The following is a 24,618-nucleotide window of genomic DNA, read 5'->3' on the forward strand; positions in this document are numbered from 1 at the left end:
AAAAACATAAAAAAATGTTGCTATTTATCTTCCATTGGATTTATTTTTGTCGCAGCCATCGACGGAACGCCGAGATGTCATCTCTACTTTCTTAGTCTTTCCTTTTCGCATGTGGTTTAAATTGTCGATGAGTTTGTAATTTCGGCTTACTCATGGTATTTATTTTAGGTGAAACTTTAAACTTTGTAATTTTTATGTTTTTTTAATTATTAGATTTTATGATCCGTTAAAATAAATGACTTTTATATGTACAACATGTTAAAACAGATTTTTATAATAACTTGAAATTAAATAATATTTATTTACCAAAATATAAAAAATTAACCTTGAAAATATGAACATGTAAATATAATACTACTCCCAAATTTAGTAATACTATTAGTTTTAATAAATTATGTTCCTTTTTGTTTATGATATATAGTAGGGGTGGATATTTTACCCGATACTGGAACCCGTATTCTGAATCCGACCCGAAAAACCCAAACCAAAATCCGAACCGAAATAGCAAAATGCCTGAATGTGTATTGATTTAGGAGAGATTGGATATCCGAACTCAAACGGGTAATATCCAAACCCGAATGGATATTTGAAAATAACTAAACATATGTATACTTACCTTATATTTTTTGTTTACATCTCTCATTTTATTTAAAATATTTATATTGATGTTACACATACGTTAAGATCATATAATATACATATAATTACAGGGAAAATGATTTGTCACTCAATTAAAATGCATGTCAAGTTTTTTGTTTCATGTATTAACAAAAGTTACATTCAAAATTTCAAAACAATAGCCAAATTAATGTTTATTTATTTTTGAAATGTTATCTCCAAATTTATCAATCATTCAATCTATTAAAAAATAAAAAATCAGTTAAGTGAAATCTATATTTTTAAATAGAATAAACCTAAAAATGAAAAATTAATTATTTTTTTTCAAAATCTCAATATCCGAACCGAATCCAAAATAACCAAATTCGAACTAAAATACCCGAAGCGATCCAAAGTATAGAAATACCGGAACGGGTTCAATACCCCTATACCGAAATACCCAAAAATCTGAAATACCGGACCGACCCCGAACGGGTATCCGACAAATAATCTTCTGCATTTTTTTTATGTACACTTACTATTTAAAACTAAAAACATTTATATTTATTTCAAACTTATTAATATCATTAAATTATGAAACTAATATGAAAATTATTTGACATATATATATATATGAATGATGATGATTTATTAGCGAAGGAGAAAAAGATAGTCTCCATGTTTTAATGTCATTCTCGACTTTCCATGTTGGGAAGAAACTTTATAATTTTATACAAAAATCTCTCTTCAAACCCAAAATGCTAATCTCTTTTGGCTTCTTCTTCATTCTTCCCAGATTCTCTGTAGAGGAGGATCTATGAATCCATCTCCTGCCCCTATCTAAGCTCCTCTTCTTCTTCTTTTCCATCGGTTACTCTGTTTCAGAAGATTTTTTTGACTGAAGGCATTCACTCTGTTTCAGAAGCTTCTAGAGGCATCAATGGCCGAGAGTTTATCTGTTTATACGGAAAGGCTATCTCTTTCTACCACTCTCATTAAATCTTTCGTGATTTAAGCTTCTAGGTTACTCTGCATGTTAGTTTTGTCATTGGAATCAACCTTCAAAAATTTTCTCTTTTTTTCTTCATAAGATTTAAAGTTATGGTTTTTTAAGGTCTAAAGGTTTACTTATATTCTCAGGTTTTAATGTTTGATGTAAACAGGACAGTGCAGAAATTGTAATAAAACAGCCAAAGAGATCACATCTGTTCTTAAAGATGATAGTTTTGGTGTTTGCAATAGTCTGTGGTCTCTACATTTGCTCCGTCTGCTTAAAACAGTTTAGTGTCCAAACCTCACAACTTGTTCGAACTCGTATCACTACTCGAATTCATTACCCAAAGCCAGAGACGTTCAATAGGTAAGCAACTCTTCTTGTTTCTTTGTTTGTTTATTCACTTCTAACTTTGAAACTGATCTGAATGTGAGCACAATCCGGTGAGGTTCTTTGCGATACTATCGATGCAGAGATCAGGAAGCGGTTGGTTTGAAACGTTGGTTTGATATCTCTCCACCGATTCGTTACCCAATGCTTGTAAATATGACGACTACGAATCAATTAAATGGAGAAGATCCACTGCTTGTGTAGGTGGAAGCTCAAGCAACAACCGAAAACCTCGGCGTTATCGGGAGTTAGCATCGTTATTTGCCAAAATTGCCGCCGCGGAGATGAAACGATTCAAGAGAAACCCTCGAACAGGTTAGCCATAAAACAGTGAATTAGTATGATTTAAGAGATAAGAAGAGAAGATGAGTTCAAGAAGAGAAATACTCACATCTATTTATATTGTTTACACACCGCCTTTCAGATCTAAGCAAAGCATTGAAGATGAATCGTGGAGGAGAATCAATAGGATTTAACACGAAGCCATTAATCAAACCGTTGCAGGCCGGGAGACGAATTGCAAAAGTCACGCCTAGCCGTCGCACGAAGAGGAGCGATGAATTTCGTTTTCTCGCTGCAGTCGTATTAGGGATAGACGGAGCCCATTATCGTTGGGCCGGAAACACTTCTAATCTCACAGCCCATGAACACACTAAAGAACGAAACCGAAAAAGTTGAAGTTTAATGAAACGTGCGATTTGCCTTATGGACACGTGTCATTACGATACGAAATAACTTATCTACGTGGATCATAGGTGTCTCTCTAAGGAGAGAGCAAACCATACTTTATATAAATAGATTTGTATAGGTGTTTAAGATTTTTGCACAAATATTAAAAAAATACAAATTTTTATGTAATTAGTTTTGGTTACATAAAATAACATTAAATAAAACTAATTCAACCAATAAAAAAATACGATATTTTATAATTGGTCAAAAATTTCAAATGACATTAAATTTCACGTAGAATTGCGAGAACATCATTTATTTTGAAACAAAATCAAAATCTTTAAACACCGATTAAACTGATACGGAGGGAGTATATATCTTTACATAGAACATATATATGTTTCTTGTAAGCGTCCATATCTTCTTGGTCATGTAGTTCAAATACCAGCTGCAGTAAAACGATGAATATTTGAATTTGTTGTAAAATATTCGAAGCGACTACTGCACGTTTGGAAGCAAAACGCCAAACGCAATCGCTCGATCGGTCATAGGTTCACACATACACATGTGACTAGCATTATGGGTCTTAATTCAACAGCGAGTGATTTTGGGATTTATTATTAGTTCTCGTGTTACTCTCACTTTAACACAAAGTCACTAACCTTATTTACACATGAAGAGAGGTTTGAAAGGGTTTTTGACTGATTAATTATAATGTATTAAACCAAACTAGAGTTAAGAGATTAGGCATCGAATTACATTACCACCACCACCACCATTCAAACCGACCAATACATCTCCACATTTTTCAAGTAAAACAACTTTTTTTTGTTGTTCCTTCGGAATTTAAATAAATATTCGTTTATATAAATGCGCATAATATGACGCCTCGGAAGAAATGAAACATTATATCTTTGACTTTTCTTCTTCTAGTTCATCTCTCTTCTTTAAGACCAAAACCTTTTTCTCCTCCTCTTCATGCATGAACCCTAACTAAGTTCTTCTTCTTTTACCTTTTACCAAGAACTCGTTAGATCACTCTCTGAACTCAATGAATAATAACTCGTTAGGCTTTTCTCTCTCTCCTTATGAACAAAATCACCATCGTAAGGACGTCTACTCTTCCACCACCACAACCGCCGTAGATGTCGCCGGAGAGTACTGTTACGATCCGACCGCTGCCTCCGATGAGTCTTCAGCCATCCAAACATCGTTTCCTTCTCCCTTTGGTGTCGTCGTCGATGCTTTCACCAGAGACAACAATAGTCACTCCCGAGGTTATTGTTTTAGAACTACTTGTTTTTTTTGTATTTGTTTATTTGTTTAGTTTCCTCTTCTTCCAATGCGTAGAACAAAGACCAATACACACGCACGCATACTAGCCCTATTTTTTCCTTGGGCTTATTTATCGATTTCATTTATTTTGAGAATATCAATGTGTGGGGTTTGATGTTTGTTTGCTTATAGTAATACTAAAACATATGCCAGTTATACATAGATTTTTTTTAAAGTGATACATGGATATGAAATGAAATTTGACATTTCCTCCTTTATTCAATATCATAATATGATCACATACATGTGTACCTTTTGATTTGTATTTTTTTTTCTTACAGTGAAGGAGAGAATAACCAAATACCCATTTGTATATTATAGATCGGTGATGAATAGTAAATTTAACAAATTATGATAATATAGGCCATTAATCTTTGATTTTTTTTCTTTATAGATTGGGACATCAATGGTAGTGCATGCAATAACATCCACAACGATGAGCAAGATGGACCAAAGCTTGAGAATTTCCTTGGCCGCACCACCACGATTTACAACACCAACGAAAACGTTGGAGATGGAAGTGGAAGTGGCTGTTATGGAGGAGGAGACGGTGGTGGTGGCTCACTAGGACTTTCGATGATAAAGACATGGCTGAGAAATCAACCCGTGGATAATGTTGATAATCAAGAAAATGGCAATGCTGCAAAAGGCCTGTCCCTCTCAATGAACTCATCTACTTCTTGTGATAACAACAACGACAGCAATAACAACGTTGTTGCCCAAGGGAAGACTATTGATGATAGCGTTGAAGCTACACCGAAGAAAACTATTGAGAGTTTTGGACAGAGGACGTCTATATACCGCGGTGTTACAAGGTGCCCTTCATTTCTAATTAAAATGTGTAAAATGTCGCTTGAATTGTTATCTTCTTGGTAAAGTCTGGGACATTGATCTAATGGCTCTGTTGCGAGAGTGCTACGGAATGTTCCTTGATATATAGTATCAAAGATAGATATTGTTATTATGGGCTTATATAGAATAATACATATATATATATATATATATATACATGGTAGCTGTTGTTGACATGTATGTTCGTATTAAATGATAAGGCATCGGTGGACAGGAAGATACGAGGCACATTTATGGGATAATAGTTGTAAAAGAGAAGGCCAAACGCGCAAAGGAAGACAAGGTATATATATATTCATGATAATTTGATCATATTTTCATACACGATTTACTTTCAAACTAATATAGGTTTTTTTATTTTTTTCATGTTTTTATCAAAATTTGCACCTGGTGGTTGTCTTCTCAGTTTATTTGGGTAAGTAATTTATTATAAATTGGATGAAGCTGTGATGGATAAATCTAAATTATATAATCAAAATAGCGATACGATCTAATTCAATTGTTGTCTAATCATGCAGGAGGTTATGACAAAGAAGAAAAAGCAGCTAGGGCTTATGATTTAGCCGCACTCAAGTATTGGGGAACCACCACTACTACTAACTTCCCCGTAAGTCAATCAATGTAGTACAAGATTTCATAACTTCTAACCAATTTTATTCTTTTTCTATAAGATGCTATTATCTTATTATTAATTGCCATGTTTATGTCGTTACATTTATTACAATAAAAAGTAGTTTTGGTTTGATATAATATGTAGATGAGCGAATATGAAAAAGAGGTAGAAGAGATGAAACACATGACAAGGCAAGAGTATGTTGCCTCACTGCGCAGGTATATAATGGAACTGCTGATATTATTGCATATGACATCTATTATTATACATGTATATTAGTATTTTATATATAGAACCCATCACGCTCACGTTTATATTTAAAAATATGTCCGTATTCACGTCAGATTATCAGCATACACCTATATATAATAGACATTAAAATATGCAGGAAAAGTAGTGGTTTCTCTCGTGGTGCATCGATTTATCGTGGAGTAACAAGGTATTCATACAGAGAGAACGAATCCTATTTTGTTACGTACATATATATAAAAATATAATTATAAAATATCACATTTTATATAACGAATATTTCTTCTAATGGGTCCAAAAGACATCACCAACATGGAAGATGGCAAGCTAGGATAGGAAGAGTCGCCGGTAACAAAGACCTCTACTTGGGAACTTTTGGTACGTTTAGTCTTCTCTTACTAAACTTCACAATCAAATCTATAACAAAAGATATCAACTAAAAACGACAACATATATCTAAGTAAGCTGTACATATATTATATATGAAGGCACACAAGAAGAAGCTGCAGAGGCATACGACATTGCGGCCATCAAATTCAGAGGATTAACCGCAGTGACTAACTTCGACATGAACAGATACAACGTTAAAGCAATCCTCGAAAGCCCTAGTCTTCCTATTGGTAGCGCCGCAAAACGTCTCAAGGAGGCTAACCGTCCGGTTCCAAGTATGATGATGATCAGTAATAACGTTTCAGAGAGTGAGAATAGTGCTAGCGGTTGGCAAAACGCTGCGGTTCAGCATCATCAGGGAGTAGATTTGAGCTTATTGCACCAACATCAAGAGAGGTACAATGGTTATTATTACAATGGAGGAAACTTGTCTTCGGAGAGTGCTAGGGCTTGTTTCAAACAAGAGGATGATCAACACCATTTCTTGAGCAACACGCAGAGCCTCATGACTAATATCGATCATCAAAGTTCTGTTTCGGATGATTCGGTTACTGTTTGTGGAAATGTTGTTGGTTATGGTGGTTATCAAGGATTTGCAGCCCCGGTTAACTGCGATGCCTACGCTGCTAGTGAGTTTGATTATAACGCAAGAAACCATTATTACTTTGCTCAGCAGCAGCAGACCCAGCAGTCGCCAGGTGGAGATTTTCCCGCGGCAATGACGAATAATGTTGGCTCTAATATGTATTACCATGGGGAAGGTGGTGGAGAAGTTGCTCCAACATTTACAGTTTGGAACGACAATTAGAAAAAATAGTTAAAGATCTTTAGTTATATGCGTTGTTGTGTGCTGGTGAACAGTGTGATACTTTGATTATGTTTTTTTTTCTCTTTTTCTTTTTCTTGGTTAATTTCTTAAGACTTATTTTTAGTTTCCATTAGTTGGATAAATTTTCAGACTCAAGAATCACTTCTGTTCTGTCTAATACAGAAAAGTTTTCATAAATTTAGTACTAATCAGTGCTCTATTGATTTTTCTCCTTATCCTTTTATTGTTACAAGGAGATGAGCCATGAAAGGTAAAACTTAACCAAGCCTCATCTACGTCCTTTTTTTCTCTTATGCCAAAATCGTTTTTCCAGCAACATAAACAATCTACAAAACCGATTTCTATTGTTCTATGCAGAATAATATCGCAAGAATTGTGAGAATAATTATTAATAAGGAAAGAATATAAACGCAAATTGTAAAATTTCTCTTCGATGGGAACAACCCCCTTGCAAATTGTAAACGAATATCACATCTATCCATCATAATAAATATTCATATAATGAAATTTGATGGATTATATAATAGCTAAAGAATGTGGTGCTGGGATAATGTTGATACCTGCAAATTACATGAATGCGCCCATCTTCTGATTTGCTAGAGTTTTTAGCATCATGTCATTTGTTGTAGGATTTGGACCCAACCTCTTGTAATCACCGCAGGACATGTTATTATGCCATGGGACTTTGCAGTTGATGCAAAAGGGTTTAGAACATTTAAAGCAACATCTCATATGTCCGTTAGTAGATTTAGAGAGCTCTGATACCGACATTAAAGCCAAGCACATCGGGTTTGGGCAATAAACTCTGTCAAGTACAGGAATCGAGTCATCTTGGATCTTTTGTTCCCACATCTTTTTTAGTTTAGGTGTCAAAAGACTGGCAAAACTTCTAAGAGTTGGCTTAGACTCGCACTGATAATGAGGACATCTCAGTACTCTTCCCTCGAGTAGCATGGCTTCTACATACTGTTTCATGCACTCTACACAGAATTGATGACCGCAGCGACGGAAAGCATCTGATCAACTTCAGAATCATCGTCAAAACATATACGGCATGTCTTCCTCTGAGAAGATTTCTTCCTAAGACCATCATTAACCCCGGTCTTTTAACTGGGGTTCTTAACTTCGGCTAAGAGACGGTTCTTAACTTTTCTTAGTTAAAAGCTAAGAACCGTCTCTTAAATAAGAGATAAGAGCCGTTACTTAGCCAAAAAGTGTAAAAAAAAGAGTCAAATTATAAGTTAAGAACCCCGGCTAAGAGACCGGGGTTAATCATGCTCTAAGGATCGTTCACGTCTTGTATATGACTAGAATTCAATATATAGAGGCCGAGTTTAAGAATAAGACAAAGTTCACATCCATGTAGGATTATAGTACATTTGGAGTCCTATCAGGATAAGGATTCAATTTATTTTTTTCATTATTTTCTAAAGATAATTAACATTATTTTAAGATATAGTAGAAACTCTATAAATTATTTGAAAAATAAATTTATTAATATAATAAACATAATAATTGGTGTTTTAGTTTATAAATGAATACACAGAATTAGTTAACAGTAGTTAAAAAATTATTAATTGACGAATATGTTTTATAAAAAAATATTTTGATTGGTTTTATATCCACCCAATATGAACTACTAATAAATTACAGACAATTAAAAACAGTTGATTTGTTTATTGTGTAAATCAAACAAACATTCATACGGACATATGTTTACACAACTATTACATTTTGTGTTGTGAAGAATTCCATGTCTATGCTATTAAACAAACATGAAAACTTTGAGATGTATATCAATCAGTTGACATATATCAAATAATTTCATATATGATATAGTTTAAATATACATATAACACCAATAGTTTGGTGTTAAAGAATGTAATGTCAACGGAACCAATCTTATATCCTTATTAAATCTTTGAGAAAATATATAATTTAATACTAACTGAACCAATCTTTTATTCTTAATAAACTTTTGAGAAAAAATGGATTTCTCTTCAATTCTTTATTACCTGAGAGACTTGTCTCCATATTTCATTGCCTTCAATTTTGAGTGATCATGTACATTCCAGTATCAGAATTAGTTAAGATAAAAAGTAAAATGTTGCAAAACAACATATATATATATATATGAATGCACTCACCAGTGATTTAAAAATCCTAATCTCTAGAATCAATTATGGAGCTGTAAACCGAATATACACCACTAACTCCCACCATTGCAAAAAAATCATTCCATGTTTAAGTAAGAATTGAGTAACTTTTGTGCAATTTCAAAATTAAAAAGAGGAGTTTAAGCAAAAATTGAGTAATTTTTGTCTAGCACCAAAATATTTTGGTTCAACCTCTACAAAAGAAGAATATCATAAGAGATGATGATGATAATGAGGACGACGGTGATGATAAACATCTTATATATTAAAATAGAAGTCATGACTTCTTTCATGTGTGATTTTTTAATTTGGACCATCACTTATAAATCTTATTAAATGTATTTTATTAAGACTAATAATACATATAATCTTTAAAATACTTTCATCATAATATCTTTTGATATCTTTTCATTTTAAATATAAATATAATTATTTTAAAATTCAAAAAATCTGTTTTGAAAGATTTTTACAAGATCTTCATTTTCGAAATTATATTTAAATATTTTCAGAAGGCCAAACGCGCAAAGGAAGACAAGGTATATATATATTCATGATAATTTGATCATATTTTCATACACGATTTACTTTCAAACTAATATAGGTTTTTTTATTTTTTTCATGTTTTTATCAAAATTTGCACCTGGTGGTTGTCTTCTCAGTTTATTTGGGTAAGTAATTTATTATAAATTGGATGAAGCTGTGATGGATAAATCTAAATTATATAATCAAAATAGCGATACGATCTAATTCAATTGTTGTCTAATCATGCAGGAGGTTATGACAAAGAAGAAAAAGCAGCTAGGGCTTATGATTTAGCCGCACTCAAGTATTGGGGAACCACCACTACTACTAACTTCCCCGTAAGTCAATCAATGTAGTACAAGATTTCATAACTTCTAACCAATTTTATTCTTTTTCTATAAGATGCTATTATCTTATTATTAATTGCCATGTTTATGTCGTTACATTTATTACAATAAAAAGTAGTTTTGGTTTGATATAATATGTAGATGAGCGAATATGAAAAAGAGGTAGAAGAGATGAAACACATGACAAGGCAAGAGTATGTTGCCTCACTGCGCAGGTATATAATGGAACTGCTGATATTATTGCATATGACATCTATTATTATACATGTATATTAGTATTTTATATATAGAACCCATCACGCTCACGTTTATATTTAAAAATATGTCCGTATTCACGTCAGATTATCAGCATACACCTATATATAATAGACATTAAAATATGCAGGAAAAGTAGTGGTTTCTCTCGTGGTGCATCGATTTATCGTGGAGTAACAAGGTATTCATACAGAGAGAACGAATCCTATTTTGTTACGTACATATATATAAAAATATAATTATAAAATATCACATTTTATATAACGAATATTTCTTCTAATGGGTCCAAAAGACATCACCAACATGGAAGATGGCAAGCTAGGATAGGAAGAGTCGCCGGTAACAAAGACCTCTACTTGGGAACTTTTGGTACGTTTAGTCTTCTCTTACTAAACTTCACAATCAAATCTATAACAAAAGATATCAACTAAAAACGACAACATATATCTAAGTAAGCTGTACATATATTATATATGAAGGCACACAAGAAGAAGCTGCAGAGGCATACGACATTGCGGCCATCAAATTCAGAGGATTAACCGCAGTGACTAACTTCGACATGAACAGATACAACGTTAAAGCAATCCTCGAAAGCCCTAGTCTTCCTATTGGTAGCGCCGCAAAACGTCTCAAGGAGGCTAACCGTCCGGTTCCAAGTATGATGATGATCAGTAATAACGTTTCAGAGAGTGAGAATAGTGCTAGCGGTTGGCAAAACGCTGCGGTTCAGCATCATCAGGGAGTAGATTTGAGCTTATTGCACCAACATCAAGAGAGGTACAATGGTTATTATTACAATGGAGGAAACTTGTCTTCGGAGAGTGCTAGGGCTTGTTTCAAACAAGAGGATGATCAACACCATTTCTTGAGCAACACGCAGAGCCTCATGACTAATATCGATCATCAAAGTTCTGTTTCGGATGATTCGGTTACTGTTTGTGGAAATGTTGTTGGTTATGGTGGTTATCAAGGATTTGCAGCCCCGGTTAACTGCGATGCCTACGCTGCTAGTGAGTTTGATTATAACGCAAGAAACCATTATTACTTTGCTCAGCAGCAGCAGACCCAGCAGTCGCCAGGTGGAGATTTTCCCGCGGCAATGACGAATAATGTTGGCTCTAATATGTATTACCATGGGGAAGGTGGTGGAGAAGTTGCTCCAACATTTACAGTTTGGAACGACAATTAGAAAAAATAGTTAAAGATCTTTAGTTATATGCGTTGTTGTGTGCTGGTGAACAGTGTGATACTTTGATTATGTTTTTTTTTCTCTTTTTCTTTTTCTTGGTTAATTTCTTAAGACTTATTTTTAGTTTCCATTAGTTGGATAAATTTTCAGACTCAAGAATCACTTCTGTTCTGTCTAATACAGAAAAGTTTTCATAAATTTAGTACTAATCAGTGCTCTATTGATTTTTCTCCTTATCCTTTTATTGTTACAAGGAGATGAGCCATGAAAGGTAAAACTTAACCAAGCCTCATCTACGTCCTTTTTTTCTCTTATGCCAAAATCGTTTTTCCAGCAACATAAACAATCTACAAAACCGATTTCTATTGTTCTATGCAGAATAATATCGCAAGAATTGTGAGAATAATTATTAATAAGGAAAGAATATAAACGCAAATTGTAAATTTCTCTTCGATGGGAACAACCCCCTTGCAAATTGTAAACGAATATCACATCTATCCATCATAATAAATATTCATATAATGAAATTTGATGGATTATATAATAGCTAAAGAATGTGGTGCTGGGATAATGTTGATACCTGCAAATTACATGAATGCGCCCATCTTCTGATTTGCTAGAGTTTTTAGCATCATGTCATTTGTTGTAGGATTTGGACCCAACCTCTTGTAATCACCGCAGGACATGTTATTATGCCATGGGACTTTGCAGTTGATGCAAAAGGGTTTAGAACATTTAAAGCAACATCTCATATGTCCGTTAGTAGATTTAGAGAGCTCTGATACCGACATTAAAGCCAAGCACATCGGGTTTGGGCAATAAACTCTGTCAAGTACAGGAATCGAGTCATCTTGGATCTTTTGTTCCCACATCTTTTTTAGTTTAGGTGTCAAAAGACTGGCAAAACTTCTAAGAGTTGGCTTAGACTCGCACTGATAATGAGGACATCTCAGTACTCTTCCCTCGAGTAGCATGGCTTCTACATACTGTTTCATGCACTCTACACAGAATTGATGACCGCAGCGACGGAAAGCATCTGATCAACTTCAGAATCATCGTCAAAACATATACGGCATGTCTTCCTCTGAGAAGATTTCTTCCTAAGACCATCATTAACCCCGGTCTTTTAACTGGGGTTCTTAACTTCGGCTAAGAGACGGTTCTTAACTTTTCTTAGTTAAAAGCTAAGAACCGTCTCTTAAATAAGAGATAAGAGCCGTTACTTAGCCAAAAAGTGTAAAAAAAAGAGTCAAATTATAAGTTAAGAACCCCCGGCTAAGAGACCGGGGTTAATCATGCTCTAAGGATCGTTCACGTCTTGTATATGACTAGAATTCAATATATAGAGGCCGAGTTTAAGAATAAGACAAAGTTCACATCCATGTAGGATTATAGTACATTTGGAGTCCTATCAGGATAAGGATTCAATTTATTTTTTTCATTATTTTCTAAAGATAATTAACATTATTTTAAGATATAGTAGAAACTCTATAAATTATTTGAAAAATAAATTTATTAATATAATAAACATAATAATTGGTGTTTTAGTTTATAAATGAATACACAGAATTAGTTAACAGTAGTTAAAAAATTATTAATTGACGAATATGTTTTATAAAAAAATATTTTGATTGGTTTTATATCCACCCAATATGAACTACTAATAAATTACAGACAATTAAAAACAGTTGATTTGTTTATTGTGTAAATCAAACAAACATTCATACGGACATATGTTTACACAACTATTACATTTTGTGTTGTGAAGAATTCCATGTCTATGCTATTAAACAAACATGAAAACTTTGAGATGTATATCAATCAGTTGACATATATCAAATAATTTCATATATGATATAGTTTAAATATACATATAACACCAATAGTTTGGTGTTAAAGAATGTAATGTCAACGGAACCAATCTTATATCCTTATTAAATCTTTGAGAAAATATATAATTTAATACTAACTGAACCAATCTTTTATTCTTAATAAACTTTTGAGAAAAATTGGATTTCTCTTCAATTCTTTATTACCTGAGAGACTTGTCTCCATATTTCATTGCCTTCAATTTTGAGTGATCATGTACATTCCAGTATCAGAATTAGTTAAGATAAAAAGTAAAATGTTGCAAAACAACATATATATATATATATGAATGCACTCACCAGTGATTTAAAAATCCTAATCTCTAGAATCAATTATGGAGCTGTAAACCGAATATACACCACTAACTCCCACCATTGCAAAAAAATCATTCCATGTTTAAGTAAGAATTGAGTAACTTTTGTGCAATTTCAAAATTAAAAAGAGGAGTTTAAGCAAAAATTGAGTAATTTTTGTCTAGCACCAAAATATTTTGGTTCAACCTCTACAAAAGAAGAATATCATAAGAGATGATGATGATAATGAGGACGACGGTGATGATAAACATCTTATATATTAAAATAGAAGTCATGACTTCTTTCATGTGTGATTTTTTAATTTGGATCATCACTTATAAATCTTATTAAATGTATTTTATTAAGACTAATAATACATATAATCTTTAAAATACTTTCATCATAATATCTTTTGATATCTTTTCATTTTAAATATAAATATAATTATTTTAAAATTCAAAAAATCTGTTTTGAAAGATTTTTACAAGATCTTCATTTTCGAAATTATATTTAAATATTTTCAACAATAATTTAATATATTTAAGTTATCGTTTATAAAATGAAAAATAAAAAATTATACAATATTTTATCTATTATATAATCATAATTAATCATATTAAAAGAAAATTATTACATTGAGCTAAATATAATAAAATTTTATTAAATTTATATATTTATATATTTTATTTTCTTAAGTATAAAATATTTATTTTCAAAAATAAAATCAAATATGTTGGTAAGATGGGTTTACATTAGCAAACTATATAATACATGTATAAAAATTAACATGTTTTTCTTTAAAGCTAATAATATAAAATCTTTGTAACTACTTTAATCATAATATATTTTCATTTTAAATATATTATATTTTAGAAATTGTAATAAATCTGTGTAAAAAATATTTTAACAATAATTTAATATATTTAAGTTATCGTTTATAAAATGAAAAATAAATAAATTATATCCCATTTTATCTACTTTATAGTCATGATCATGTAAAAATATAATTATTATACTTAAATAAATATGATAAAATTATATTCAATTGATAAATTTATAAATTTTATTTTCATAAATATAAACTATTTATTTTAAAAATACAATATGATGATAGAACGGCTAAAAATTAGCAAACTATATAATACATGTCTAAAAATTAACATATCTTCGACATTTGTATATACAATAATATATTAAAAATAAATAAGCATAAAAAATATTGGTAAAAAAAAATCCAGCTTTGAAAGAAGGGTCAGAATTTAGCATAAATTAAATACAAAATAATTTTCAAATATGTTTTCTCATGAATATATTAATTTGCTTAATAACTAAATGCAAATACAATAAGATAAATATATAATAAGAAGTAACAAATACTACGGTTTTAAGCAATTGATTAATTATAACATGTAAATTATAAAATTATTGTATTTGAAATAGTTATATAAACATTTTAGGATATGATTAACGTTAAAAATATATACTACTTATGTTTTAAAACAATAATTTATGTATAGAAAAGTGAAAACAAACATCCGCGCGGTTGCGCGGGTTAAAATCTAGTAATAAATGCTAAAAGCAAAGAAAGTGAAATACGTTTTTTCCCTCTAAACACACCAGAAACAAGCTAGTGATCTAGAGATATCAGGTGGAAAATCCAAATGTGGATGAAGTTTGTTACGGCTCCAGGGAGCCTCCTCCTTATAAGTTACGTAGGTTATACTCAGTTTTTATGGAGATGAGTTTCCTTCGGTTTGTAATGACTTCACTTTTGGACATCAAAACATAATAAATAACTGAAAAATCTTGAGGATTATTAATATCTGTATTTTTCACTCTATCTCTCTCATATTTTACTTATGATTGCTGCTGGAAAAGCTGTCCCTAAATTGCAGCTGGAATTTGGAATTGCTGTTGAGAGGGTGTATACATGATTTTTTATGAATTCTCTTGATATGGTGGCAGGTAACTTTCAGTTTTCTCCTTGATTTAGTTAAGTGTTACATACTCATGTTGCTATGCTGACGGTACTTCCTTTTTTCGGGATTCACGATTTCTACATGAAGGCTGATCAGTCAATCTTAGAACGATTAGATGCTCCAACGAAGGCTCCAAATTGACATGTTGGCACTGATGGTCCGTGAGATGTTGTTACCTGTTTTATATTTTGGTGACTTTTCTTCAAAACTCTTAGATACAAAATATTTGTGATGCATTGCATGAAACCGACCACCTGTGAGGCCTGTCCGTTTATGCAATCTTTTTCTGGTGGTGGGTAATACTGTAAGAGCCTTATATCTTCCGGAGAGACGAGACGATTTGGTGGTACCTTCGTCATCTTATATCTAGTGAACCTTTTAACATATGTTACTCGTCATTTCTATCTCTCGCGCAATAGATTTTGATTTTAAAGTAGGTATCAACTAGCAAGTGCCGCTGCTCTCAATTCAAGGCTCTGCCTACGAAGATCGATTCTATTACAATTTCTATCTGACAATAATAGTATACAAGCACAATTCAAGGGAGGGAGGGAGAGAGAGAGAGAGAGAATTTTAAATATATTATATTTTAGAAATTGTAATAAATCTGTGTAAAAAATATTTTAACAATAATTTAATATATTTAAGTTATCGTTTATAAAATGAAAAATAAAAAATTATACAATATTTTATCTATTATATAATCATAATTAATCATATTAAAAGAAAATTATTACATTGAGCTAAATATAATAAAATTTTATTAAATTTATATATTTTATTTTCTTAAGTATAAAATATTTATTTTCAAAAATAAAATCAAATATGTTGGTAAGATGGGTTTACATTAGCAAACTATATAATACATGTATAAAAATTAACATGTTTTTCTTTAAAGCTAATAATATAAAATCTTTGTAACTACTTTAATCATAATATATTTTCATTTTAAATATATTATATTTTAGAAATTGTAATAAATCTGTGTAAAAAATATTTTAACAATAATTTAATATATTTAAGTTATCGTTTATAAAATGAAAAATAAAAAATTATACAATATTTTATCTATTATATAATCATAATTAATCATATTAAAAGAAAATTATTACATTGAGCTAAATATAATAAAATTTTATTAAATTTATATATTTATATATTTTATTTTCTTAAGTATAAAATATTTATTTTCAAAAATAAAATCAAATATGTTGGTAAGATGGGTTTACATTAGCAAACTATATAATACATGTATAAAAATTAACATGTTTTTCTTTAAAGCTAATAATATAAAATCTTTGTAACTACTTTAATCATAATATATTTTCATTTTAAATATATTATATTTTAGAAATTGTAATAAATCTGTGTAAAAAATATTTTAACAATAATTTAATATATTTAAGTTATCGTTTATAAAATGAAAAATAAAAAATTATACAATATTTTATCTATTATATAATCATAATTAATCATATTAAAAGAAAATTATTACATTGAGCTAAATATAATAAAATTTTATTAAATTTATATATTTATATATTTTATTTTCTTAAGTATAAAATATTTATTTTCAAAAATAAAATCAAATATGTTGGTAAGATGGGTTTACATTAGCAAACTATATAATACATGTATAAAAATTAACATGTTTTTCTTTAAAGCTAATAATATAAAATCTTTGTAACTACTTTAATCATAATATATTTTCATTTTAAATATATTATATTTTAGAAATTGTAATAAATCTGTGTAAAAAATATTTTAACAATAATTTAATATATTTAAGTTATCGTTTATAAAATGAAAAATAAATAAATTATATCCCATTTTATCTACTTTATAGTCATGATCATGTAAAAATATAATTATTATACTTAAATAAATATGATAAAATTATATTCAATTGATAAATTTATAAATTTTATTTTCATAAATATAAACTATTTATTTTAAAAATACAATATGATGATAGAACGGCTAAAAATTAGCAAACTATATAATACATGTCTAAAAATTAACATATCTTCGACATTTGTATATACAATAATATATTAAAAATAAATAAGCATAAAAAATATTGGTAAAAAAAAATCCAGCTTTGAAAGAAGGGTCAGAATTTAGCATAAATTAAATACAAAATAATTTTCAAATATGTTTTCTCATGAATATATTAATTTGCTTAATAACTAAATGCAAATACAATAAGATAAATATATAATAAGAAGTAACAAATACATACGGTTTTAAACAATTGATTAATTATAACATGTAAATTATAAAATTATTGTATTTGAAATAGTTATATAAACATTTTAGTATATGATTAACGTTAAAAATATATACTACTTATGTTTTAAAACAATAATTTATGTATAGAAAAGTGAAAACAAACATCCGCGCGGTTGCGCGGGTTAAAATCTAGTAATAAATGCTAAAAGCAAAGAAAGTGAAATACGTTTTTTCCCTCTAAACACACCAGAAACAAGCTAGTGATCTAGAGATATCAGGTGGAAAATCCAAATGTGGATGAAGTTTGTTACGGCTCCAGGGAGCCTCCTCCTTATAAGTTACGTAGGTTATACTCAGTTTTTATGGAGATGAGTTTCCTTCGGTTTGTAATGACTTCACTTTTGGACATCAAAACATAATAAATAACTGAAAAATCTTGAGGATTATTAATATCTGTATTTTTCACTCTATCTCTCTCATATTTTACTTATGATTGCTGCTGGAAAAGCTGTCCCTAAATTGCAGCTGGAATTTGGAATTGCTGTTGAGAGGGTGTATACATGATTTTTTATGAATTCTCTTGATATGGTGGCAGGTAACTTTCAGTTTTCTCCTTGATTTAGTTAAGTGTTACATACTCATGTTGCTATGCTGACGGTACTTCCTTTTTTCGGGATTCACGATTTCTACATGAAGGCTGATCAGTCAATCTTAGAACGATTAGATGCTCCAACGAAGGCTCCAAATTGACATGTTGGCACTGATGGTCCGTGAGATGTTGTTACCTGTTTTATATTTTGGTGACTTTTCTTCAAAACTCTTAGATACAAAATATTTGTGATGCATTGCATGAAACCGACCACCTGTGAGGCCTGTCCGTTTATGCAATCTTTTTCTGGTGGTGGGTAATACTGTAAGAGCCTTATATCTTCCGGAGAGACGAGACGATTTGGTGGTACCTTCGTCATCTTATATCTAGTGAACCTTTTAACATATGTTACTCGTCATTTCTATCTCTCGCGCAATAGATTTTGATTTTAAAGTAGGTATCAACTAGCAAGTGCCGCTGCTCTCAATTCAAGGCTCTGCCTACGAAGATCGATTCTATTACAATTTCTATCTGACAATAATAGTATACAAGCACAATTCAAGGGAGGGAGGGAGAGAGAGAGAGAGAGAGAGAGAGAGAGAGAGAGAGAGAGAGAGAGTCAATGTGATAATGAAAAGAACGAGTTAGTTAACATGAATGTCTTAAATTAGTGAAGAGAGTTTTGCTTTGGTACCAATAGCACTCACCACAAACTTGGACTCCGAGAAGCATTTGCATTCCACTTTTGCCTCCAGATACGTCCGTGCTGTTGTTACCAGGTTTGTCTCTCTCTGTCCTTAGGGCATCTCCAACTCAACTCCATTTTATACTTTAAAATGAAATAAAAGTGGATATGTAGTAAAAATGTTTCAACCCAATTTTATATCTCACTCTATAATAGAGTTTACTCCATTTATGGAGTAATCTATTTCTTGTTTGTTCGTTACTCCATTATGGAGTGAGAAATGAAGTAGGATTGGAGCATTTTTATTTCATATACACTTTTAAGCGGAGGAAAAAATTGAATTTTACATTGGAGATGCTTTTAGTCTCGACTATTTCCTCATTTTAGTTTTTTTTCTTTATGTTATGATTGCATTTATTATTTTGCATATCTAGAAAAAGGTTCAAGATGCCTGACAATTCCATGTCCAAAGACACTACTTATCAAGTAATCAGTGATGAATCCATAACCAGCAGGTCCTAGAAAATTCATGACCAGAAGAAAAATTAAAAAATGGCCACTTTTGAAGTATTTCCAACCCTGGTTGCCTAAGAGAATCTGTGGTTTTAGATTTTACCACTAGACTAAAGGAAAGTTTTGGAAGATTGTGGCCGAAACTTAACTTTATAATAACACGGCCGGAAGCCACTGCTTCCTTGGCTTGGCCCAAGGGCCGGCTTCTTTGACACCACTTAATATCCTGTCACTACCGAGCTCCATGTTTGTTTTCCATGTTGTAATAAATCTTTATTCGCGTGTTTTTCCCTCTTTTCCATGCTCCCTTTTGGAGAAGACATGGCTGCTATTGGGTGCGGAACTGTTGGTTTATTAGAGGCTGTAATGCTTGCCGGTCAAGCTTTCAAAAGAATAATCCTAACATTAGTTTACTGATAATCCTAACATTAGTTTGTGTATATTAGCTTATATATTGGGGCATAGACATTTCTGGAAGTTTGTCACAAGTGTCATTAGCTCTAGACAGTTAGCAACCAAGTATCTAAAAGCCTTGTACACGTGAGAGCATACTTTCGAAATGACAAATATAAAACGTTGGAGATATGTAAGACTGAATTGCGATGTTTAACAAAAGATAGCACAGTAGTAAGTATTTTTATTTACTACATAAAAGCATATGAAAATCGAAACACCCTCCACGCTTCTTCTCCACTCTCCAGCTTATTATTCTTCTTCCTTCAATACTTTTAGAATAAAAAACAATGTCAAGGTAAAATCAAAACTCATAGCTGAGTAAATAAGATGGAACTCAGAAAAGGAAAAGAAATGTCAACTTGCCTTGGAATGCGTTAGGTTAAATGTGTGTTGAGGCCTAAGAGGGCCGAGCGGCCCGCGCCTGCGCCGGCGCCCGCGCCCGGACGTTAACATCTGACGTCTAAGCATGTCTTGATTAAGCAGCAAGTCCAACTCCTGCAGTGAAAAAACAGCGTAAGAGAGGGCTGTAGATATCATCAACTTTAAGATGAGAATAGAAGATTTAAACACATACATTTGATCGACCAAAGGGCAGGTTAGCAGGGTTAGTACGATCCACATTGTTTTTACTAGCATGCCTGTCCCACTCCTACATACAAACAAATATATATAAGACAAATGGTAAAATGTATTGTATTGAAACAAGCAGAGAGAGAGAGAGAGAGAGATGCTTACACCATATGCATGTTTTACAGACTTGAGATGGGTGGTGAAATCTTCAAGGCTTGGGGCAGCAACAAAGCATACTTCACAGAACCAGGGAGATCCACCGATAAGGCTTGTTGTTGTTGCTGTTGTCGTCTCCTGTTCATCTGAGAACAAGGCAGCCCAATCCCACTGTTTACATGGGAAGGGTGTGGCTGCTAGGTCACGGTGAGGATATGCAAGAAGAATTCTGAATCCCTTATCTTCACACAGACAAAGGAAGAAAGATTTAAACCGTCAGCGTTTTTAAGAGCGATTCCGATGGAAGAGAGCCTCCTCATGACGTCTTCGCCAGGGACCTCTGTTAGTTTGTCGCCAATGGCAGTGATTGAGATCTCGCCGTTGCGGCGGACGTAGCCGGACTTCTCCACCGCCGCTTGTATTCTCTGAACCACCATAAGAGGATCATGACCATCTGGAATCGGACAGCTGCTGATGTTCCATAGCACCAACGCTTTCTCCACCTCCATGTTCTCGATTTGGTTCGCTTCCCCTGCAAAATCAACATCATAAATCTCGCAGTTAGATCTAATCGACGACGATAGATTAGATTTCACACAGGCTGAATCATGATCACTGACCTCGATTCTGAAACGGCAAACGATGAGCAAGCGAAGCGCGGGATCGGATGAATGTCAGAGCCAGAGAGAGATAGAAGAGATAGAGATTAGGTCTAGCGGATGTATATATACATATTGGTTGCTTTCTGTGGGCCGATACTCGTGGCCCATTTGTCGCACCCTTCAATAAATAATCTTTTCCTTTTTCTCTTTTTGTCAGCAATACATAAATCTAAATACGTAAATTATTTATATATACAAAATAAGTTACTTCAATGAAGTACATAGGAACTTTTCTAAAAAAATATATAAATTTGGAATTTACATATAAAATTAAGTGTATTTCATATATGAAAGAAAAATTCTTTATGATAATCCTAAAATGTTTTTGTCACAAATATAGTATGTAATCTATATAATAATGAAAAAGTTACTCTCTTCTCAAGGCGACACATCAGCATTAGCTGGATCACATTTTAAAAGAGTATGAAAAAGTGTCAAGTCCATGGTTCGATCCCGGGCTATTAAAATACAAACACCGATATTTATTTCACTGAACTAAAGAATAATTTGTACATTGATGCGAAACTAATATATATTTACGAAGGTCAGAAGTCCTTGCTTCTTCGGCTTCCTTTGAAGGCCATACCTGCAAGTGTATTACGGGTTTCATTTTTAAATGAGATTCATCACGTTATATGAAGAAAAAGCTCAAGTTTGCAACAACTATAGTTTTCTCATATTGTAAACCGTCGTCGTTTAACACGAGTTAGGGTTCTTTTCATCATTGTCTCAGACAGTCTGAGTTACAAAGTTGTGCCATGTGTCTGTTTGTAATCTCCGTATCTTAAATCGCTTGATCATAAATATTCCTAATTTATAGCTCCTCTGTAAATCTTATACATATGATTTGCGTCTTTGATGAACCCAATCTGCATCTCCACAAAACTCATTGATTCCACTTAGCTTTAACCATCTTCTAGAAAATGTCTCTTTCTGCCTCTCCAGTTTCTCAAACCGGCGTCCCAGGGGTCCGTCATCAACCTTCGAATCTCTCCGTCTTGGTTGTAGTAGTCAGAGCATAGCCGATGGCCTCCTCCGCTTCTGGGATTCCCTGAACTTCAAGAAATACAGTGTGTTTATGGTTCTCTTCCTTGATGAAAAAGTAAGTTAATCTTCGATCTATCATACTCATTTAACATAATTGTTTTAATTAATTTTCTGATTCTTTGTTGAATAATATTATTTGCAGATTCCGTGATTCATGGGTTCATTTCTGCCGGACGTGCTAATCATTACATGCCATCTTTGAAAGCTGGTCCCATTGTGAAAGTCGGTTGTTTTGAGGTTGCTAGGTGCTCAAGCATGTACAAGATAACTGATCATCCATTCCTCATTCGTTTCATCCCACCAACCATTATTGATGAAGTCATCACAGGTGCTCCTGAGATCAATTTCCAGTCATGATTAGACTGTTCGACAATCTCCAAGTGATTGCAAACACAAACCTAGAACTCCCAGGTTTAATTAACATATTACAGCTGAGTTTATATTATGTTTCGATATCATAACTGATATTTAAACTCGCAGATGTGGTTGGTCAAATACGTTATGTTCAAGGTTCTGACCTCACCAAAGAAACATCTCGAGTCGTGATCCATCTTCTCATTGATCCGTAAGAAACAATCAACACACAATTCCCTTCATATTACTGTCTATATTGTGCTAACATCAATGATCAAAAATATTTCCTATCCAAGATCTGTGGTCGTCTATTTATCTCCATTACTTATCAAACTAATTTCACACAAACCTTTATTTTACAGCTTAAAAGAAACCACAACAACCCAAACAATCAAAACACCAAAAACAAGAATTTCAAAAAAGACGAATCATTAATGATCAACTCTCTTTTTTGTCTAATCTTACAAATAAACTTCAAAACAAATATATCAAACCAATCACCTGAACTAAAAGTCAATGACACATACGTCGAGTCAGCTAAAAAAATACAAACTACACGACTGTTTAACAATTTACAAACTTACATTTGCATATGCTTACGAAGAAGATAAAGACAGTAACCAAGATCAGTGAAATCACCTAAACGAAAAAGCAGAGTAAGTTACGAACTCCGATAAATACAACTAACAAGGATTTTTGTTTACATATTACCCATCAAATAAAAGAGAAACATACACATGCACAACAAGAGATACAAGAGACAATTCCGACAGACACAAAGGTGGCAACAACATCTCCACCTGCTCACTCCTCTTGTCTTATGAAAATAGCTTACATGCCCAATGTCAACAGGCCAATGCTATTGTCTTCTTATGAGAAATACATAAATTCGTTTAAAACTCATTAAGGCCCAAATACTCAGAATTGTAACTCATTTTATAGTTACTTCTACAAATCTTCATGTATTTGTTTTAAAGGTCCGGTAAAAGCAACAAGTTTAAAAATAAAATAAAAAACATATAACAAACATAATAAGAATAATAAAAATTATTACTTAATACACACAACTTACACAACTAAACTGGAACAAGAAACAAATTACACTACAAGAAAACGTGCCCATAACAACGAACATTTACGACGAAAATATTTCGTCGTAAATTTACATGGTGTTTACAACGCAGTTACGAGGAATCCAACTTTCGTCGTAAACGCCATGTAAATGTACGACGAATAGTGTTCGTCGTAAAATCCATGTAAGTTTACGACGAATGTACGTGGAATGAGAAATACGTCGTAATCATTACATCGACATTACAACGAAATATGTTACCGTTATATTTAGGTGAAAACGTGTATTCAATGTGCTTTAACTTACCTAATTTCGTCGTAAAGTCGTTGTAAATATTATGTTAAAACCAAGTAAAATCCATGTAAAATATTCCTTGTAAATCGTTGTTATATTTCAACTACCCAACTCGAAATTTTCTCTATATATATGTCATTTCCCACAACTCTCTTCCTCACAACACACAAACGGAAAAAAAAAATCAGAAAAAATCAGAGAAAAAAAGATTTAAAAAAAAAATCTAAGAAAAAAATTGCCGGTGGCGGTAGTATTTACGAGTTACGGAGTTGGATGTATTTGCACAAAGATTCCGACGGGAGGGTGACGAACGCATTTCTGAGCGGGCTAGAGACATTCATGCACCAGGCGGGCTGTACACCGATCACACAGGAAAGCGGTAAGATGTTCTGCCCCTGTCGGAAATGCAAGAATTCAAAATTTGCACGTAGTGAAACTGTATGGAAGCATTTAGTAAACA

General features: G+C 32.2%; 4 protein-coding genes and 1 long non-coding RNA gene across 5 annotated transcripts; 2 read left to right on the plus strand and 3 right to left on the minus strand.

Annotated features, from left to right (window-relative positions):
* Positions 1-3,572: 3,572 nt before the first annotated feature.
* Positions 3,573-6,954, plus strand: LOC106316671 (AP2-like ethylene-responsive transcription factor BBM1). Its single transcript, XM_013754554.1, has 9 exons — positions 3,573-3,927; positions 4,380-4,800; positions 5,038-5,120; positions 5,244-5,252; positions 5,356-5,444; positions 5,595-5,668; positions 5,839-5,889; positions 6,001-6,077; positions 6,188-6,954. The coding sequence occupies exons 1-9, from the start codon at positions 3,702-3,704 to the stop codon at positions 6,895-6,897; spliced, it is 1,740 nt and encodes a 579-aa protein (XP_013610008.1). The 5' UTR covers positions 3,573-3,701; the 3' UTR covers positions 6,898-6,954.
* A 531-nt stretch (positions 6,955-7,485) lies between these two features.
* LOC106315206 (E3 ubiquitin-protein ligase RNF14-like) lies at positions 7,486-8,959 on the minus strand. The gene is given in 3 exon segments (XM_013752955.1): positions 7,486-7,922; positions 7,925-7,998; positions 8,934-8,959. Coding segments are annotated over 3 exon segments (537 nt in total).
* Positions 8,960-8,980: 21 nt separating this feature from the next.
* On the plus strand, positions 8,981-11,444 carry LOC106315207 (AP2-like ethylene-responsive transcription factor BBM1). The gene is made up of 8 exons (XM_013752956.1): positions 8,981-9,017; positions 9,584-9,610; positions 9,734-9,742; positions 9,846-9,934; positions 10,085-10,158; positions 10,329-10,379; positions 10,491-10,567; positions 10,678-11,444. Exons 1-8 carry the CDS (start codon positions 8,981-8,983, stop codon positions 11,385-11,387), a joined length of 1,074 nt encoding a protein of 357 aa, XP_013608410.1. The 3' UTR covers positions 11,388-11,444.
* Positions 11,445-11,974: 530 nt separating this feature from the next.
* LOC106315208 (E3 ubiquitin-protein ligase RNF14-like) lies at positions 11,975-13,449 on the minus strand. The gene is given in 3 exon segments (XM_013752957.1): positions 11,975-12,411; positions 12,414-12,487; positions 13,424-13,449. Coding segments are annotated over 3 exon segments (537 nt in total).
* Positions 13,450-20,372: 6,923 nt separating this feature from the next.
* On the minus strand, positions 20,373-21,411 carry LOC106316711. The gene is made up of 4 exons (XR_001264934.1): positions 21,350-21,411; positions 20,739-21,261; positions 20,578-20,652; positions 20,373-20,498 (listed from the first exon to the last, which is right to left on the minus strand). It is a non-coding gene; the product is annotated as an uncharacterized LOC106316711 (long non-coding RNA).
* Positions 21,412-24,618: the final 3,207 nt, after the last annotated feature.

This window comes from Brassica oleracea, chromosome C9 (assembly GCF_000695525.1).
Source record: "Brassica oleracea var. oleracea cultivar TO1000 chromosome C9, BOL, whole genome shotgun sequence".
Taxonomy (NCBI): Eukaryota; Viridiplantae; Streptophyta; class Magnoliopsida; order Brassicales; family Brassicaceae; genus Brassica; species Brassica oleracea.

Coding starts and splice junctions, on each gene's coding strand:
- LOC106316671 (XM_013754554.1), top strand. CDS start 3,702: ATGAATAATAACTCGTTAGGCTTTTCTCTCTCTCCTTATGAACAAAAT. Junction 5,669..5,838: donor TATGTTGCCTCACTGCGCAG/GTATATAATGGA, acceptor TAAAATATGCAG/GAAAAGTAGTGGTTTCTCTC. Junction 5,890..6,000: donor ATTTATCGTGGAGTAACAAG/GTATTCATACAG, acceptor TGGGTCCAAAAG/ACATCACCAACATGGAAGAT.
- LOC106315207 (XM_013752956.1), top strand. CDS start 8,981: ATGTACATTCCAGTATCAGAATTAGTTAAGATAAAAA. Junction 10,380..10,490: donor ATTTATCGTGGAGTAACAAG/GTATTCATACAG, acceptor TGGGTCCAAAAG/ACATCACCAACATGGAAGAT. Junction 10,568..10,677: donor CCTCTACTTGGGAACTTTTG/GTACGTTTAGTC, acceptor TTATATATGAAG/GCACACAAGAAGAAGCTGCA.